The sequence below is a fragment of the Neolamprologus brichardi genome, chromosome 14, assembly GCF_056152115.1.
Source record: "Neolamprologus brichardi isolate AB-2024 chromosome 14, ASM5615211v1, whole genome shotgun sequence".
NCBI classification, from domain to species: Eukaryota; Metazoa; Chordata; class Actinopteri; order Cichliformes; family Cichlidae; genus Neolamprologus; species Neolamprologus brichardi.
In genome coordinates, this window is record NC_142117.1 from 9274353 (window position 1) to 9293880 (window position 19528).

The 19528-nt window shown below is 39.1% G+C and overlaps 1 protein-coding gene across 1 annotated transcript in view; it reads right to left on the minus strand.

Annotated features, from left to right (window-relative positions):
* The window catches only part of LOC102783717 (calsyntenin-2-like), a 321541-nt gene that overhangs the window by 98976 nt on the left and 203037 nt on the right, over positions 1-19528 (minus strand). The window contains exon 5 of the mRNA XM_087850771.1: positions 9126-9275. Coding sequence (XP_087706897.1) covers positions 9126-9275 — 150 coding nt within the window. The remainder of the gene's footprint in view (positions 1-9125; positions 9276-19528) is intronic.

The window sequence follows — 19528 nt, forward strand, 5'->3', positions numbered from 1 at the left end:
GACTTGCAACAGGCAAAGGTCAAGATACTTGTTTGCTTATGAAACTGAATCGAGGACGCTTCAATTAACAGTGTGACCCTACATATTCTCCCGACTGTTGCAAGTTTTTATACGTGCAACAGATGTTACCAGTAACAGGAAAACTAGGCTACTTTTGTATATGAAAGTATATTTTTTCTTTTTAGAACAAGATGTGACTTTTTAGTATAAATTTACAGTTTTTTTTGTTTTTTTTTACAACTTCAACAATGGTGAAGTGACTGTAATTCATGGCAGTACTCACATCAGTAGTTTTTAAAAAAAGTTGCATTCATAACATTATTTTCATTCTACCACAGGCGTCTCTTAAGATACAAAAAAAGCAAAGCTATGGATTTTACCTGTACCATTATTCATTCATCCTTTCTAACTAAAGCCAGACAGAAGAATAAAAAGACTTTGCGTGAGATGATCCCTGTGACAATGCGCACAAATTTGTTATGATGTAATGCAATAAAAATGAAAAGTGGCAAAAGACAACAGCCTGAAAGCAGTGATGTGCACGAATTGCTATGACTAGCAGGGGATCAGAGAAGAAAGGGAGCAAGAATGAAAGAAACATGAACATGAGGGTTGAACCTCGTGTTCATGAGAGGAATGATATTGGAACAGGGAAAAGGGGAAAAGCATCAAAACCCACAAAAGAAAAAAAGTATGAGACACAGACATTAAGGACAGGGAGAAAAGAGGAAACAATGAATTTAATATGGGGAAACTAGCTAATACAAGTGAGGGGATGAAAAGTGCTACAGCAGCAGTCGCACAGCCTCAGTGTGAGATTAGAGAGGAAGCAAGAGAGGAGGTGGTAAAGGAAATGGGAAAAGGAAATGCAGAGTAATTTATTTTTCTTTTTCCTCTCTTTAATTCATCCTCTTCCTTCTCTTATCGCAGATCACACACACACACACACACACACACACTGAAGAGTTAGCCAGAAAATTCAGCTTCTTTCCTCAAAGAGAGAATTTGCCTAAAAGCCTCTGTTGCTCTCAGAAAACCCTCTGCCATGAGTTAGCAGGTTCAGTAGACAGTTACCACCACATTTACAAGTAACCTTTACCAGGAGGACCCTTGCAACTGCAACTATTTATTTATTTTTACCAGTTTTTACCAAACTATTTAACAAAGGATAGGAAGAGTTTATGGTTTTGGTTACATCATAACGTTAATCATGTCCAGTTTGCTGATCAGGTGTTTGTCAATACATATCCAAAGTCTTCCAACGAGCAGACATCCCAGCTAAATTTACCCCATAGTAAGACTGTCCAATAATCATGGAAATTGCAAAAAACCCAAGAGCTACATATCAGACTCTACAGGTCTCAGTTAGCACGTTATATGTTAAATTTCATTTCTTTCTTTCCCGAAAAAACATGGCAGCATGGACTTCCTCCACAATGTCCCCTTGGACAGATGAGACCAAAGTGGAGATGTTTGGCTGCACTGCACAGCACCGGACCAAAAACAAAGCAAATTAGGGCAACCACCTCATAAACTGTTAAGCATGGTGGTGGAGGGGTTATGATTTGGACTGTTTAGCAGCCACATGATCCAGGTACCTTGCAATCATAGAGTCCACCATAAATTCTTCTGTGTATCAAAGTATTCCAGCGTCAAATGTCTAATAGGTATAGTTACTGAAACATAGTGATAAAACAAGACAATGATCCCAAATCTACAACTGAATGGTTGGAAAAGGAAAGAATCAAGGTGTTGTAATAGCCCACTAAAAGTCTAGACCAGCGGTCCCCAATCCTAGTCCACGAGGGCCGGTGTCCCTGCAGGTTTTAGATGTGTCCTTGATCCATCACAGCTGATTTAAATGGATAAATTACCTTCTCAACATGTCTTGAAGTTCTCCAGAGGCCTGGTAATGAACTAATCATGTGATTCAGGTGTGTTGATCCAGGGTGAGATCTAAAAACCTGCAGGGACACCGGCCCTCGTGGACTGGGATTGGGGACCCCTGGTCTAGACCTAAACCCGACTGACTACTTTCGAGCACCCGTAAGAGAGCTGTGCACAAATGAATTCCCAGGCCTTTAAGAAACTGAAGCAATGTTGTGAAGGAGAGCGGGCCTGAATTCCTCCACAACCAAGTGAGACACTGATAAAGTCATATTGAAAACAGTTACTTCAAGTTATCACTGCTAAGATTGATCTACAAGCTATTGAATTATGGTGGAAACACAGTCACGTGAAAACTAAGCAATAACACACCACAATTCAAACTACTTTTTTTTTCATGACTGCAAATTAAGTGCATATTTGAAAATTTTTCATTCATTAATAAATTTGTATTTATGTCACAGTGACATTTATATATTCAGACAAAAATGAGGAACAATTGTTGCCTAATGTGTGTGAAAAAAATCACATCAATCTCTGCACACTTAATGTCTCGACGTCTTAATCCTCTTGAAAGCTGCTACATACAGGCATTTATTAAGACCGAGTTTTCATCTTTTTCCGATGCAACCCTTTTTTACAGACAAGATATCAAGCCTCTTATCATAATCATCATCAGATCTTTGTTTTTTTTTTCCATTAGATAAATGTCATTTTATCCAACAGGTCTACCTCACCTTTTATGGAATTGGTCAATTCTATTCATTTTAAGGAAGACAAACTGCGAACATTACTCCAATCCTCATTACAAAAACCTTTAAAACTGAGTAGTATTGACGTATGGTGCATGCATTTTTAATACTAGTCACATCTCTTACACTGCATGCTCAAAAGATATAAAATTCATAATTATCTCGCCTCACGCTACAGTTTTATGGCCAGGACCATCAGTACTTTGTATGCCAATGACTTTTTCTACACTTATATCTTCCGCTGAAATGGAAACATCAAACAATCTTAGTAAGGGATATTTTTAGTCAAAAGATTCATAACTGTATTTCTGTAAAACCTGCATGTTTTCTGTTTGTTAAACAGTTGAATAATTTGTTGTGTAAAAACTAGAGTGATATGATAAAAGGTTACTGTTCAATTTAAAGTTGAATAAGAAATGCCACCAATGGTGCCATCCATGACTCTCATTAGGAAGAAAGTGATTGCAACATGTAAACTTTTAAAACAAAAACATCTATGCTATATTGCTCTAATTATTCCAGTGTAGAAATCAGACGTGGAGTCCAAGTACACACTAATTGCCTCTGGGGTTAGTTGGAGTTTGGGGCTGTACACAAATATTCAAGGCTCAAAAAGCTCAAAAGACAACGCAAAGATATGCATATGCAGATTTTTGTTTTCAGCAGTGCGACATCTGCCAGTCAAGGCCTGTGCTTGTCGCTGGTTGTGCAGTTGTGTGCTTGTGACTACAATCTCTGCCGTGGAGTACATAGATGACAGAATTGGTTTTGGAAGCTGTTTTTCCTGTTGTTGGTGATGATAGCACACATTTCATTCCTTGCAAAGCTAACATTCACTTTAGCCTCAGCTACACTATTTATTTATTAGCAAATGATGTTCAACTCGATTTTATTTACATAGCACCAAATCACAACAATAGTTGTGTCAAAGTGCTTTAAATTGTAAGGTAAAGACTTCACAACAATAAAGAGAAAACTCCAACAATCAGAACCCCCCCTATGAGCAAGCACTTGGCGACAGTGGGAAGAAAAAACTCCCTTTTAACAGGAAGAAAACTTGAAAGTATCTTGAAAGTAGAGATAGTGTCTGTCTCCTGATTCCAAACTGGGAGCTGGTTCCACAAAAAATGGGCCTGAAAGCTGAAAGCTCTGCCTCCCATTCTACTTTTAAATACTCTAGGAACCACAAGTAAACCAGCAGTCTGAGAGCTCCCAAAAGTGCTCTATTGGGGTGATCCAGTACTATGAAGCTTTTAAGATTTTTCAATTAAATCACATTATATGGTACAAATTTCCTTTTCATGCTTATCCATAATGTGCTGATCAATATATACTGTGTCTTTTGTAAAACCAAACTGTAGATTAATAAGCAAAGATGTCATACACTACAGTTACAAATAACTTCAAGAATCCTTTGTGAAACTTTGAAGAGTGTACCTCCATAAAGTCAATTTAGTTGTGTTGGTGACTGTCTCTGTGTTTGATCCAAGGACACAAACACTGAGAAACAAGGAGGTTTTTTTTTGTTTTCTGAGACTGTTTGTTTTCTCTAAGTGCTCAGTCTCTAGTCTGGGGCCTCCTGGCTTTAAGACTGACCACACAAAGCTTTCTGTCAATGTGCCTGTTATTGTGTTAGAGACAGACTGTATCACACCAAATAAAGCTGATAGCCATCCCTTCGAATATAGAGAAGAGGCTCAACAGCCGCTCAATCCATTATTCGTTTTTCTTGTATGTCTTTGTGTGTGTGTATTTGTCTTTGTATGTGGGCAGAGGGAGAAGGGAGATTAATAGACAAGATATGAGATGGACTATTATACTTTGAGAAGTTTTAAATAGCTTTTCACTGGTGGAGGGAAAAAAGCAGAGGCGGTGTAGTCTCCTGCTATAGAACAGACTGCTAAAAAAACGATGAAGAAGCGATGCACCGGTGAGACAGTTACAGAGCATATTGGCATTGAGAGGGACAGACATCAGCATCCTTCCAAGAACCTGCAACAAATGAAACATAATGTGCTCCAGAAAGAGATGCAGGTACAGGACAGATTCGTGGGCTCTGATCAGAGCACCGATTGCAGGTTTACATGCTGAGGGAACTAGATGGCACTCTGAACCATGATCCATGTCCAGTTAATTTGCCTGTGTATCTTCTTCCATTAAGATCTGGAAAAGGTTAATTTGGACACAGATGTTTGATGTGTAAAACACCAGATGACTCTTGCTGTTTTTTTTTTCATATTTAAACCAAGTGGCAACTTTCAGAGCTGAAACAATTAAGCCTGAAGTGCAAAAAAGTATTCTTAAAAATCATCGCCTGGTACACTCATCCATACTTTACTATAGTCAGGTGCTTGGCTAGCTTAATTGACAGGTTTCAGAAGAAGCTAGATCTCACCTATAATTATTACTCTCAATAAATAATATGATCTGCTGCGTGAAAAAGTTTTTGCTTCAGTTTTGATGCATGAAATTCTAGTATCTTATTAGGCTGTCAGATATGTATGTCTGTTTGTTATCAACCAATTAATTAAACAAAAACAGGACAGTAGGTCAAGGTAACTTTATTTATACCCATAGGCAAGGTAAATTTGAAGTAGGTAAAACACTGAAGCTTTAACAATAAAAAGTCCATCAGGAGCAGACGCAACTACCTCCATGTTTTGTTTTGTTTTTGTTTTGTTTTGTTTTTTTGGGGGGGGGGGGGTATGATTTAAAAGGTTTTCAGCCAGCAGGAGTTCATAGAAACAAGTTTTGACAAAGCGTCTCATTTGAAGTTGATATGGGTAAATCTCTAGGACATCTTTGTTGTTACATACTAATATAATGATTTATATGGAGACATGTTTTCGTCTGCTGGATTGCCAAAAGCCAAATAATCGCTCTTTTTTAGACCCACCTTTGGCTGATTACAAACCTTATGATCTACTAATTGGTGGACAGCTGAAAACAGCTGTATGATGTGGCTGAAAATAACTATCTACACACACCTCTGTAGATGTGAGTCTGTGTGTGTGCGCGCACAGGCAGTACCCTTCAGTAAAGAAGTTTCCAAGAACAACTGAAGACCTGAGATTGGTAGAGACACACAACTGAGCCCTGCTGTCCAGAGCCAGAGACCATGGCTAACTTGAACAGACAGATTACAGTTTTTTAACTGCAAGAAAGCAAATTTTGTGTGTCTGTGTGTGTATGTGTACATGCGCACCTTTGACATTCCTGCAGTAGCCTGTGTTTAATACAACAACACCAGGCCTATTAAATATCCCCTGATCTATGGCCGTGGCATTTACTTTTCTCTCCATCCTTTGCTTTTTCCCCCTGCTGACAAACAACGCTCATAGCGACAAGTGCCCTTTGATGAAGGAACAGTGTCTCTGTGTAGATTTGTGCGTGTGCTCTTTTCACCATAATTTCGGAGTTCAAATCTTAACTTGAAAAAATGCTCACACAAAAGCAGAGTGTAAAGACAGCATTATCACAGAGAGCGTAAAGGTTACCTTGTACGTCCAGAACAGCTCAAAGTGCTCTGTGTGTGGCTGCGTGACTGTAAGCGTGCCAGGCAAAGGCACTGAACTTGTGCACACACCCACCAAAACCTAAAGACCGATCAGTTCCTGATTGGCAAAGTGAATAAAAAACAGACCATCTTATTAATATGTAATTTCCAGCTGGATCTAAGGTTTAGCAGTAGGTTACTTTGTTTCAACTAAACATCTACCCAACGGCAGCTGCCCTCCCTGATGGCAGTGGTCTCTCCCAGAAGGGACGGTAGCAAAAAAATAAAATAAAAAAATACACAGGAACAGCATGAGCACTACAACAAAAGAGCACACTATGTTAATTTGGCCTTCAAACTGTCCCATCAGCATCCATCCATCCAATGCATGAAGCAAGACTCATCTAGAATTAAGTACTTCAGTACCGACAGCAGCCAAAGGATCAACTGTAAATGTCGTCACTGATGGGTCAGAGCTGTGCTGGCAACAGGAGGTGTACACAACATTAAGCTTGGGCTTTTAATTTTGTTATTAGTTATGTATATATGTGAATATGTGAGTCTATGAATGTGCATTTATATCATAATGAACAATTTTTTCTTATGTGTGACCTATTCTGTTGTGGCATCCTGATAGTTCAACTGTACATTGAGAAATACGAAATATTCAAAGTGCCATCGTGATTACTTCTAAATTAAACCTTTACCATTAAAACACAACAAAGTGAGCAATTGTTTTAAAATACATTTTAATATATTTATGTAATAATTTGAATTGTAAAATAAAGGGTGACATTTTTTACACTTTTCTTTCCCTCATTCTTTGGTTTTTGATTCCCATGAATCTTAAAATTAAGCCTCCTACACTGGTGGAGTTTGAATTGATCCATGTTAAGAAATTATTTATACTAAATAGTACTAATGTTAAATTTGATTGCTTCCCCCTTTCCCCATCTTAATTTTTCCACCTTGCTTGGGAAAGTGTGCAGACAAAAACGACTGTTGAATATTTTATTTTCTATATTTAATTTAAAAGTGTACAAAGACAACATCAAATGTTGAAAACTGAGAAATGGCTTTGTGTTTTTGAAAAAATAAATGCTCCTCTTGAATTTCACGCCAGGACTATGTTTCAAAAAGGCTTGGAGAGGGGCATTATTACCACTGTGTTGCATCACCTCTTCTTTTAACACCACTGTATAAATGTTTGGAAACCGAGGTGAACAATTGTAGTTCTGAAAGCAAGATGTTTCCCCATCCATACTCGACATACTGCAGAGTTTTAACGGTTTGACCCTTCTGGGTCTATTTTTTGCCAAATGTGTTCAGCGTGTGATAGCTCGCGCCTGCAGCGAGGCCAGTTTATTACTTGGTCTCTTTTACTAGAGTAAGAGTGATGTTTTAATACCTGCTGGTTTGGCGTTGTCTTATTGAAATAAGCAAGAGCTTACCAGAAAAAGCTGCCGTCTAGGTGTTAGAATATAGTTCAAGACCTTTATATGTCATGCAGATATGAAGTTATATATGCCAAGAGTACTAATGCAATGCTGTGCATGCATGGATCTGAACTGTGCACCGATGGTAAGCCAGTGATTTCCTCTATGGTTTTCTTTTTCTCAGAGAACACCAAAAAGCAGCTGAAATTTCGATTTATCATGCTTATCTAAACTTCTCTCCCTCAAACAGTTGTGGCAGATGGCTGCGCTTCCCTGATCCTGGTTTGCTGGAGGTTTCTTCCTGTTAAAAAGGGGTTTTCCCTTCTAACTGTCACCAAGTGCTTGCTCATAGGGGGGTGTTAGATTGTTGGGATTTTCTGTATTTACCTCACAATACAAAGTGCCTTGATGCAGATGTTGTTGTGTTAGAAAAACAATTTAACTGAATCATGTCAGTTATTACTGCAGTGGCCTCTGAAGACCAGAAGATGATCTCTCCAGCATGGATTCTGGATCTTGTAAAAAGGTTATCTTAATTTTCAACCCTTCCTCTTCTTTGCTCTTAAACATTGAATATTGATGTTTCTTATATTCATATTTCAAACAGTGTGTTGTTGGAAACAGAATTATAAGATTCCAACTTTTTTTCTGTGAAATTCCCGAGTCACATCAGAAACATAAACACTTGTCCAGAAGCTTTAAAAAAACATACAAGGTGGAGGATTGAAACAAGATTGAATATGAGCCAAGCAACTTAGCAGTTTCGTCAGGGTTCAGTGGCTGCCACTGAGCTGCTGCCAGGGTCCTCATTTACTGCTGTTTATCACCAGCCTGCTATCTTTGTGTTCTGTGGGATAAATGGCTGGATGCCAAAGAGCACATGAATCACCTTGTTAATGACAGAACAACACAGATTGCGCATGGTTACATGTGAAGCTGAAAACAGCGTGTGGCCATCTTTCATCACGTGCTGCCGCCCTCTCTGACAAGCGTAAATTGCATCTAAAGTTATCTTAAGCACTGTTTGTGCTGTTGTGGCAGCACTCAGACGCTTGCCTTTGCATTACTCTGGGCCTTGTTAAAGCTGCCAAGACCATCTTCTGATGCGCTAGGAGCGGTATAGGTTGAGTCACAGTGCTTTTAGTAAAGTGTTGTTGATCACACCAGCTACGCTTGACAGGCCAATTCCTCAGGGAGGGAAAGAGAGACAGAAAGAGGCTTAGAACAGGAAAGTGAGAGAGAAGAATATAGAAACATACTGTAGGTAAAGAAAGATGAGAAATGTAGACATTATGATAAGCACAAATGGAGAAAAATGAAGCATGCCGACTTAAGCAACGCATTTAGAGGTAAGTAGGAACACACACTATGTGTAATCACTTCCAAATAAGCACATCTGTGAACATCAACAGAATGAAGCCACACACAGACTGCACACTGTAATCACACACAAACAACCGCATCTGTGTTTCTGGGTGTATAAACACCGCACAGTCAGACCAGCCTGAAATCTTTGCACACAAACACAGACAGGCAGATATAACAAGGACCAACCTTGCCAGCCAGGTTTGCAGACCGGCTTGACGTCAATGCGGACAGGAACGCTGTGCAAGGCTCTCTTCTGGCCGCAGTCCCAGGCTGTCACCTGGATCTCGTACTGCTGCTGGCGATCATAGCTCAGTTTCTCCGTGTTCCGGATGTTACCTGGTAGGGAAGAAAAGGTCGAGGTCAAATTAATCCAAAATAGCTTTTTAAAGCAACTCATTATAGCGTATTGTTGAGTAAATCCAGCTTCCCTATTGTGTCTCATAATGAACACATTTTGTGTTTAGTGGTTTGCCAAAATTAAATGTTTTAAGAATAAAAAAACAACAAAAAAAACCCCATCATTCAGTTAGTAAACTATTGTGTGGTTTGTGTGGCAGTGATGAAGTTAGAAAGTTGCAATCGCTGTGTCCAATTTTCTACAAAAGAACTCATCCTGTGCAGTTAGATTCTCTGTTAAATTGTTCAATTTAATTCACACTTCCCAACCAGCAAAACACCTGAAATTGATTTAGGTAATTAGGGAAAATATAAGGCAGCTGTAGATTTGATCCATTTGGGTGGATCAAATGGTTTATGGCCTGGACAATAAACGCACATTTATCCTAATTTCACATTAGAAAAAAAAAGGCAGCTGTAAATGAAATTAACTATGGTTAAATCACATTTCTCTTCTCATGGGCCAGAAACATTTTGAGACTAAACATAGCTCCCATTGGCTGAGTTGGTAGAAAAATGGAAGACATCCAGAATTTTTGGTTTGAGGAACAGCTATAATTAAAAATCAAAAGCATGCTAACACAGCAGGAAAATATTTAATGGTACATGCACACAGGGCTGTGTAGGGTTGTTTTCCATGCATGCTCTGGATTAGTCATGACTCTTGAGTACTTAAGTATGTTAATATCAAAAAATAAGGCTAAAGACAGTTGACTACTCTTAATGGCAAAACTCAGTTTTCATCCACAGTGGTTGCTTTACTACAAACTTGACCAGGGATCGCAATAAACCGCCAGACAGTTAAATATGAGTACTGATGCTGATGCTAGTGCTAGCTGGCTCTCTAGCTAAAGGCACCATTGTTTTTCAGCCATTGATGCTACATGTCTTGATTTGATTTTATGTTTATGTAAGTGAAATTGCTGTGTTATTACATAAATATTTAAGGTTAGTCTTTTACATTGAAGTAAACTAACATAAATATCTGAATTGTTTAACACACGCACCTTAAATCGTCATACATGTGGGCTAATCCAACCCAACCACTATTAACTGTTAGCAGATCTACTGCTACTGGCACATTTAACAGCTGATAAATGAAAATAAGTATAAGTGTGTGTTAATGTTGCACAGCTTGTCGACCAAAGCAGTTGTAATGCTAAAAAACAATAACTAGCTGATCCCAGAAGAATTGGGCAGAACTACACATAACAAATATTAGGAAAATCTTAATATGTTTCATGCATCTAAAAGAAAAATAAAGTAAACAATATATTTAAATATACAGATATACAATATATTTTTAATAAAAAAAACTATCAACATCTCAATTTTAATTATTAGATCTGGGATCTAATAATTTAATCCTTTAATCTGGAAAAAGGCTGCAAGTTCAAAACATCCAAGTGTCATGTAGGTCTTGAGCCAGTGCCACTGTTGATCTTTCTAAATGATTCATTGTTTTGAGTTCTCTATGTCCCTTGGGCTTCCTGTTTTATTTTGATAGTCTCTTGTCTCTTGTGAATTAGGTTCAGTTTGCTTCTCTTACCTTGTTACATCTAATTTCTTCTTGCTGTGTTTCCCAACTGTCTCCACTCTCCCTAATCTTCCCCTTGTGTATATATTGTCTCAGTCTCCCCTTGTCTCTCGTCGGAGTCTCTGCTCATTTGTCTTCATGTCCCACTAGTCCCATGTTTCCTTAGTTTCCTTTCCCAGTTTAGGTTATTTGTTATGTCTTGGTATTTCTTTTGTACTCTCATTCCTATCTCTCTGCGTCATCTGCATTTTGTTCCACACTCAGCTCCACACGATCTGCAGCCCGCAGATCATGACACCAAGTAAATATAAAATGCTCAGTGGAAGCATTTGGGATGTTATTACATATTACAGAAAACAGCCTGCACATTTTTTGGGAAACATTTTATGTAATACATACCACAAACCCAAACCTGAGTCTGGAGTTTCTAAATCATCACTGGCTGGAAGTCAGATTTTATAGAGTCATAAAATGGGTATGTGATCTTTTACAGCTAAATGAGTTTCATTTTACTGCAGTCATAAGAAATATGTTATAGCTATGTTTCTGTACTCATCACTAGACTTTTACATTTATTTAGAATGGATCTCTTCTCTAGTCTGGTGCCTTGAAAAATACCCACTTTGACATTTTAGCATAAACCATAGTATCGTCAGTTAAGTATATATACTTGCCTATGCTCTCCCTTGTGGAAAATGAGAAGCAGCAGTTCCACTTAAATGTGTCTACTGCACGACGCTGTATATCTTAATGACATTTTAGACTTTTTAGATAACACACAATGTGTATCTGTTGCTGTCTTCTTTCCCCTTGTGCAGTTTGTTTGCTTAAAAGAGCAATGAGCATTTAATTTTAAACCATCTCAATATATCATTGTCAAATTAACTTTGATGCCTTAATATAATCACTGTAACAAATGAGATCACGGCAGAGATGACAGGTCTCAAAGTGTTTGATTAGAGCTAATGTTTTTTAAAATTAAGAGCACATTTTCATTAAATCCATGCTGCCTTCTGATTCAGAGACAATGTCGCCCCTGTCTTGCCACTACCACAATTAGTCCTTTCATGTTATTATCATCCTTCGACAATGAGATTACTATTGTTGTAAAAATTCTAGTTGGTTAACCAACTTCTGATATGAATCATATCAAAGCCCTTATCAGTTTTAATTAGAGATTTTTTTTTGTATTGTCAAATAGAATGAAATGTGGATCTGGATCTATTTCTATTGATACTGGCAATCAATAGAAATAGAAATTATCACAAAGGTTTGTCCCTTTAGGCTTAAAAAGTACACACTTTACTAGATTACATAAGGTTATTTAGAAATTATTAAATATGTTATGTACACCTGCATTTTATTAGAAATGTACTCACCATTAAACAAATCCCAAAAGGTCACACATGATACAGTTAAAAGTGAATGCTAGGAATGCTGGGAAAGCTTAATTAAACAAGAATATGCCACAGTCTGGCAGGGATTCAAAGGGAATAATGATTGCATACTCAACACCTTAGAAGGAACACCTGTTTCCCTCATGGGAAAATTAGCAGGAAGACAGACACAAAAAATAAAATCCAGTTAGTGAGTTCAAAATAAAACAGGAAGTAACTAAAGAGAAGCCCAATATTATGATAATATGTAAAAAAAAAAAAAAAAAAAAAAGAGTAGGAGTAGAGTACAAGATGCAATAAACTGCCTTAGGAGAAATGACTCTGAGGTATTATCAGCTTAATTTAAATAACACATGTTTGAAACGAAAGAGAAAAAAATCTGGAGTGTGGACAAAAATGACCTTAGCAGACCTCTGTACCGTGTTTCTTTGCTTAGGTTTAATGCCTCTAGGCTACATTTAGCCTCTACTAACATAATAGACCAAAATATTTTACAAACATGTCTCCAGCTCAGATGAGATGGGAAGAGTGGGTTGCAGTTACTACCGCTTACTATAAATGAAAGTGTATAAGGTCTACTTGCTCCTTTCATAACATCTTTGTTCATTACAAAAACTCTTACAGCCTCTCATAAACACATTATGCATCTGTATATAATTAAAGTACTACATCTTCATCACTGCAAAGTAAGAGAAACTGGAGCAGTAGGAACATGACTGTTCACAGCAAAGATCACAGTAAGAAAACAGCAGGCAATCCTTAAAGAGCCAAAAATTCACAGAGTAACAGCAAAACACATGCAAAAATGTAAACTTGCCACCTGTTTAAATCTTTGGTCATGGTCATTTTAAGAAAAACACCGAATAAGATGGAAAGATATGAAGGACTCTATTGTGAAAGAAACACTGCAGAATGCATTTGGTTCGCAAAAGTCCACTTGGATGTATCTACAGAAATTTTGGGACAATGTTAGCAGGATAAAATACACTAGATAGACATTAAAACCTCATTGTAAGTAAAACATGTTGTATTTTATTTGTATACCACCTTTCAAGACAAACATCACAAAGTTCTTCACAACCACATGCCCAAACATAAAAACAAGAGTTGACCAAATGCACAAAAAGGAGGATTTTTTAGGTGCTTTTTAAAAGAGACCACAGCTGTGAAGCACGATGGAGGGAGCATCATGATTAAGGAGCAACGTCTATGTATCGTAGCTTAAGAAAGGTTGGATAATGCAGCAGAACAGCGACCAATAGCACACACGTAAATCACTGAATAAGTATTAAATAAGAAAATTCATATGTTGAAATGAAGCTAAAAAGGTTCTGCAGACTCGTTTAAAGCCTGAATGTCTGATTGAAGGTGCAGCTGGAAGTTCTACAAGTTACTACTTTAAATTATACTTTTTTCAGTCTGCACAACTATTAATGTGTTTATTAACGAAAAGTGCAGCTCTGAATTTAGTCAAATAGTGTATAAGACTCTTTGTACATTGTAATGAGTAATTATACACAAATCATGGTAATTTAAAAGGACTCACAAACCTTGTTGGCAAGTTATAATATCTCTTGACCAGGAAAATTGATATATGGCACAAAAGTACAACTAGCACAACAAAAACATCACATCAGTGCTTCAGCTGTGTATGCATGCAAAAACTCAGATTCATCAATATTTTCTTGAGAATTTTACTTAGGTAATTATTTACAGTTTTTCAAAACGACCTCAGCCAGAAAGATAAAATCAAATACAGTGGAACCCCGACTTACGAATACCCCATTTAACGAAAAATTCAAGTTACGAAGGCACTTAACGGCAATATTTCTGCCCGTGTTACGGCAAAATGCCCGCGTAACAAAATCCGCTGGCTCTGATTGGCAGAGCCCAGAATGCCTACAATGCCCAATGCCTTCCGAATCATGTGACAACCCCCTTGGCTTTCGTACTTGCACTTCGCTGTTCCACTTGAACGACGTATTGCTGTTGCAGTTAGCAATTAGCCTATCGTTCACTCATGGGTGCTTCGACAGAATCACATGTAAAGAATGCCAAGTTTTAACTGTAAAGTAATAAATTTGAGAAAAACACTCCCCTTTAAAAAGTAATCCTTTCGCTACCTGGCTTCGCCAACATGAAGACCAAATGAAATAGGAAACATTCATAGAGAATATTGGTTGTACTTTATTTTTGAATGTTTAGACTCAGCTTCTTCAGTAAATACAGCACATTGAATTCATCTTTGCCATCGGATCAGCTGTGCCTTACCCTCCACCTGCTTCTTCCCTTTTCTTCCAGTCTCTTATTCATTTTTTTTCTCATCAACTGTATGTTTTAAAAATCTGAATTAAAGCCTGTGTCTCAGAGGACATAAGATTCCCTTAGGTACTGTTTTTTTTCCTCCTAGGAAACATGTTGGAAAGCTATGCCTTGTCTCATTTCCTCATTGGAGATATTTTTTTTGTTGTTGAAGTTGAAGTTCTCCTGCTTTTTTTTTTTTTTTGCTTTTACAGCACATTCAAGGAAAAAATGTTTGTGTGGATTCTTTTTGTGCACAGGTAAGAACATTCGTAGGTTCATAATACTGAATGAGGATCAATATCTCTGGTTCTGCAGAGAGAAATCTTAATCCCTTTTAACTATCCATTGCTAATCTAGCAATGGATTCAAAGTAGGAACAATTGAACCCAACATACAACACCAAGTGAGCGCGATCAAGTGTGTGGTGGGATTGTCTGCACGAGCCAGTGTGGGATCGTTAATCTAAATATTTCCATGAATATCAGTTTGGTACTGTGTGTCACAAGATTATATCTCTGTCTTTCCCTTTTGTTGAACAACGCCTAGAGTTACCCTGCGATTCAGGTTAATCCCCATCCTCAACAAACATGTTTGAATAAACTTGTAAAAACGTTTGATTCTCCTACTTCTAGGTTTGGTTCAAAGAGGAAGAGATAAATCACTGCTGCCAAAGTCAAATTTGAAGGCTTATTTGATTTTTGTCTGGTTTGAACTCCATCATGACAAGTCCAAGTGACGTGAGCAGAATTCACACTTTCTTTGTGCTAGTCAATCAATCCAACCCACACGATTCAGCTTTGTAAGCCATTGCAGCCTGTCGGCTTTCTGTAAACTGATCTTATATATGCTGTATAAAACAATGCTTTTTGTAATGCTCCACTCAACACCTTCGAAGAGACAGATAATTGGCTTGCCTCCATTGGACATTCAACATCTAGACCGCAACCAGTTACTGAGAATCTCCTGACTTGTTGGTAACCACAACCCATTTTCCAAGCTGGCATCTTTTCTCGTGCTGAGCAAAGTGGATGAAGGGACCTTGTGTAGTCCTAATGTGCCTGTTAATATTTGATGAGTCTTCCACTAAAGACAGATGACAATGCTCTACACCCCACTAGAGCTGGACAGGGAGGGGGTCCCTGATGGAGAGCACTTGCGGAGTGTAAAGTGCATGGAAATTGGCTCTTATTGGCTGCGAGTTGAAATGGAGCTGGAATGAGTTACTTGTATAACAGCCTGGATGCTTCTTGAGCTTTTTCCATTGTGTGGAGAGAGGTGCAGAAGGAGCTGAATGTTGATAATGTGGTATATTTGAATACAAGTATGTGAGTAGGAGGATTAGTTGTAATTCATATTAGGAGGGCATTGTTCGCCTTCCCGTCCTCCTCGTCACCCATTCTGTCTTCCTTTCTGCTTGTTTAGAATTCCTTCCCTCCTCCCTCTGCCCTGCCCAACCTTCCCATTCCCTCCTAGCGAACATCATTGTCTCACTGTTTTGCAGCCTCATCCCATTTCACTGTTTGCTGCCTCATCTGTTGTGCTCTGCTCTCTCTTTTTTCGCAAACACACACACATAGTATGCATGCACTTACACACCCCCACCTTTCTGCATGACAGAGGTTGTTATTCCTGCTCCTTCAATTACAACATCAACTTATCCATGTCAGCAGGCTGTGCGTGCTGTGACTGCTGGTGAGGGTGGTCAGCTAGTAAATGACTGCTTTACCCTCCAGCTCACCTGCCCCATTTGCCTCTATCAAATCCACAAAAACACACACACACACACACACAAGCAAACCGTCTCTGCACCTGTCTTTGTGAATTCATGCCATCGCCCCTTTTGTAATTACCATCTAGTTTTACCACCAAGCTTTTCTTATCTAACACTGCTAAGGCCCATTTGTCTTTGTTTACAGGACACCACTCGCATTAATCCTCTCTTCTTCGATAAATAACATAAAAATACAAAATACATAAAAACATTTTTGCATTTCAAGACTTTCCAGTTTTCTTACGTTGGAGTTTTAACTAAATATTACATTAAATGCCCAAAATGAAGCTGGATATTTTTAATCACAGAGTCTACACCAGGGGTAGGGAACTCCAGGCCTCGAGAGACGGTGTCCTGAAGGTTTTACATGCGTCCTTGATCCAACACAGCTGATTTAAATGGCTAAATTACCTACTTGACATGTCTTGGGGCCTTTCTCAATATGCGTACTTGTGCGTACTTGCGTTCTCGTGTACTCGTGATACGTCATCAGTCGGAGACCAAGTACTGTTCCAATTCGAAGTACGTGTCGCTACCCGATCCGTACCGGAAACCCGATCGGTACCCCGCATGCGCAAATCTTACGTCACTTCCACTCTTTGCCAGCATTGCGACATTCAATATATTTGAATGACATGGTTAGCGCCCAGTTAGCTCCTAGCATTTCTCAACAACTCTGCCTCCTTTTCGACTACCGGGACATTTAAACTATGGATAATCCGTATACAAACAAATTCACGCTTTTCTCCTCAACAGAGAGCGTTCCCCGAACAACAGCGCCGTAAAATAAGAAGAATGGCGCCTAATTACAGAGTTAATAATACAGACTTTGTAATATGGCTCAGGGGGTTGGGAAGCGTATCTGTAACCGGAAGGTTGCCGGTTCGTTCCCCGGGCTCTCTGTCCTGGTCGTTGTGTCCTTGGGCAAGACACTTTACCCTACCGCCTACTGGTGTTGGCCAGAGGGGCCGATGGCGCAATATGGCAGCCTCGCTTCTGTCAGTCTGCCCCAGGGCAGCTGTGGCTACAACCGTAGCTTGCCTCCACCAGTGTGTGAATGTGAGAGTGAATGAATAGTGGCATTGTAAAGCGCTTTGGGTGCCTTGAAAAGCGCTATATAAATCCAATCCATTATTATTATTATTATATGTCACGTGACGATTCAGCAGCCAGATTAAGTGTTTACTGGCAATTGACAGTGATAGCGGACATCATCATCACTATTCCAATCAATCCTCTCCACACAGACAAGCATAAACACACTTGACTATCACTAAATCAAATTTAACACATGTTTGTAATGACGCTAATTCAGTTTACAATAGGGTTCATTCGCTCAGTCAGCAGGTGGCGGTATCCTCGTACACTGGGGAGTACACTGCCATTAAACGAACAGAAGAAGAAGAAAACCCCTGCACATGCGCGGTACGGATCGGGTAGACCCGCTTCGACCGGAAGTAGACACCTTTCGCGCATGCGGGGTACCGATCGGGTTTCCGGTACGGATCCGGTAGTGACAGTACGCATCAAGCCGAGAACGCGACAAAGTCCCGGATGTGTTCTCGCTCCGCCCGTTTTATCGAGCATCGGTGGTGACTTGTGTGGACTTGGTACAGCTAAATATCCCAGAATACATTTCGTCCAAAACTCAAACGTGGCAATAGCGGACGAGCGGGGCTAAAAACTTTTAAATATTAGTCTTTCTGGGTCACAAAATAAACTTTTAAGTTATATTCAAGCGAGAATGTAGCTGTGTAAACTTCAAATATCTGCTCGATTTATCAAGATATCATATATTTCCAAACGCGCTCCAACGTTTTCAGAGACGTCTGTGACCCGCTAGCTCCATAGCAGACAGCGAGGTCGAAGATTATTAGACCTGGCGAGAACAGCGGACTCCCGGCACATCGTGTTTTATTTGTTCCTGAGTAAACCGGTTTGGCTGTGATTAAAGTTAAGCTTCATAACATATTACTCGCAGTTAAATTAAGAGGGGACGGCAGTAAAAACTCCGGACCTGTGACATCATCAAGTTCGCTGGTGTTCCAATTGTACAAATCGCGAGTCCGTACTCGCCCCCTTAAGAATTGAGAAAGGGCCCTCAAGTTCTCCAGAGCCCTGGTAATGAACTAATCATTTGATTCAGGTGTGATGATCCAGATGTGATGATCCGGATCCTGACAAATGCAGTGATGTGGACACTGTATCAGTCTGCTGTGGTGAAACAAGAGCTGACCCCAAAGCTGCAATCTATGTTTCGACACTCATCTATGGCCATGAGCTCTGTGTAGGGACTGAAAAATTACACGGTGAATACAGAAATTTACTTCCTTCGAAGTGTGACTGGGCTCTCCTTTAGAGACTAGGTGAGGAGCTTGGTCACTTGGGAGGGACCCAGAGTGGAGCTGCTACTCCTCCACATCCAATGGAGCCAGTTCAGATGACTCAAGCATTGGACGAGAATGCCTCCTGGACACCTCCTAGGTGAGGTGCTTTGTTAATGTCCTTTGGGGAGAAGGTGAGGAGGCCCTTCTCCTTGGAATAAAAGCTTCAAGTTGTTAAAGGCAAGTATAGATTTTGATGTTATAAAATATGCAATGTTCATTGTATAACTGATAATGCTTTAAGACATAATAAGTTTTGCTATTATTATTTGCTATGATAATTGCTTCTCATTGTAAATTATTTTTGGGGTCCCCAGGGATGCAACTCAGTAGTCCCTGTATGTAAATTATGTCGGTAGGATGAGGGCTAAAATTCAAAATTCGACTTATTCTTAGAAGTATTTAGGGTGCTTTGACAAGGGGATGACTGCACAAGTACCTGGTGTTGGCAGCTGCTGCTAGGTTTCCCCTCAGCTAATTTGAGTCACTGGACTGGAACACTTGAACATACATGTGGTGTGACAAATTATTTGGCATGCAGTAATTATATAGCTCATCCAAAAAGTCTGGCCTTTTTTTTTCAGTGTGTGAAATTCTAGTATTTTATTAGTATGTTACTTTGGAATAATTAACAGGTGTTGCACGTTTACAGATTGTAGATGAAACTTGTCACCAAGCTAATAAACTGCGATGATTTGAGCAGACCCATTAGCACAGTGGACAATATTTGCATTTCCCTGCCATCACAAGTGAAAGGAGGTATTCAGGCTGGACTCGAAGCCAAAAAAATCTCATTTTTC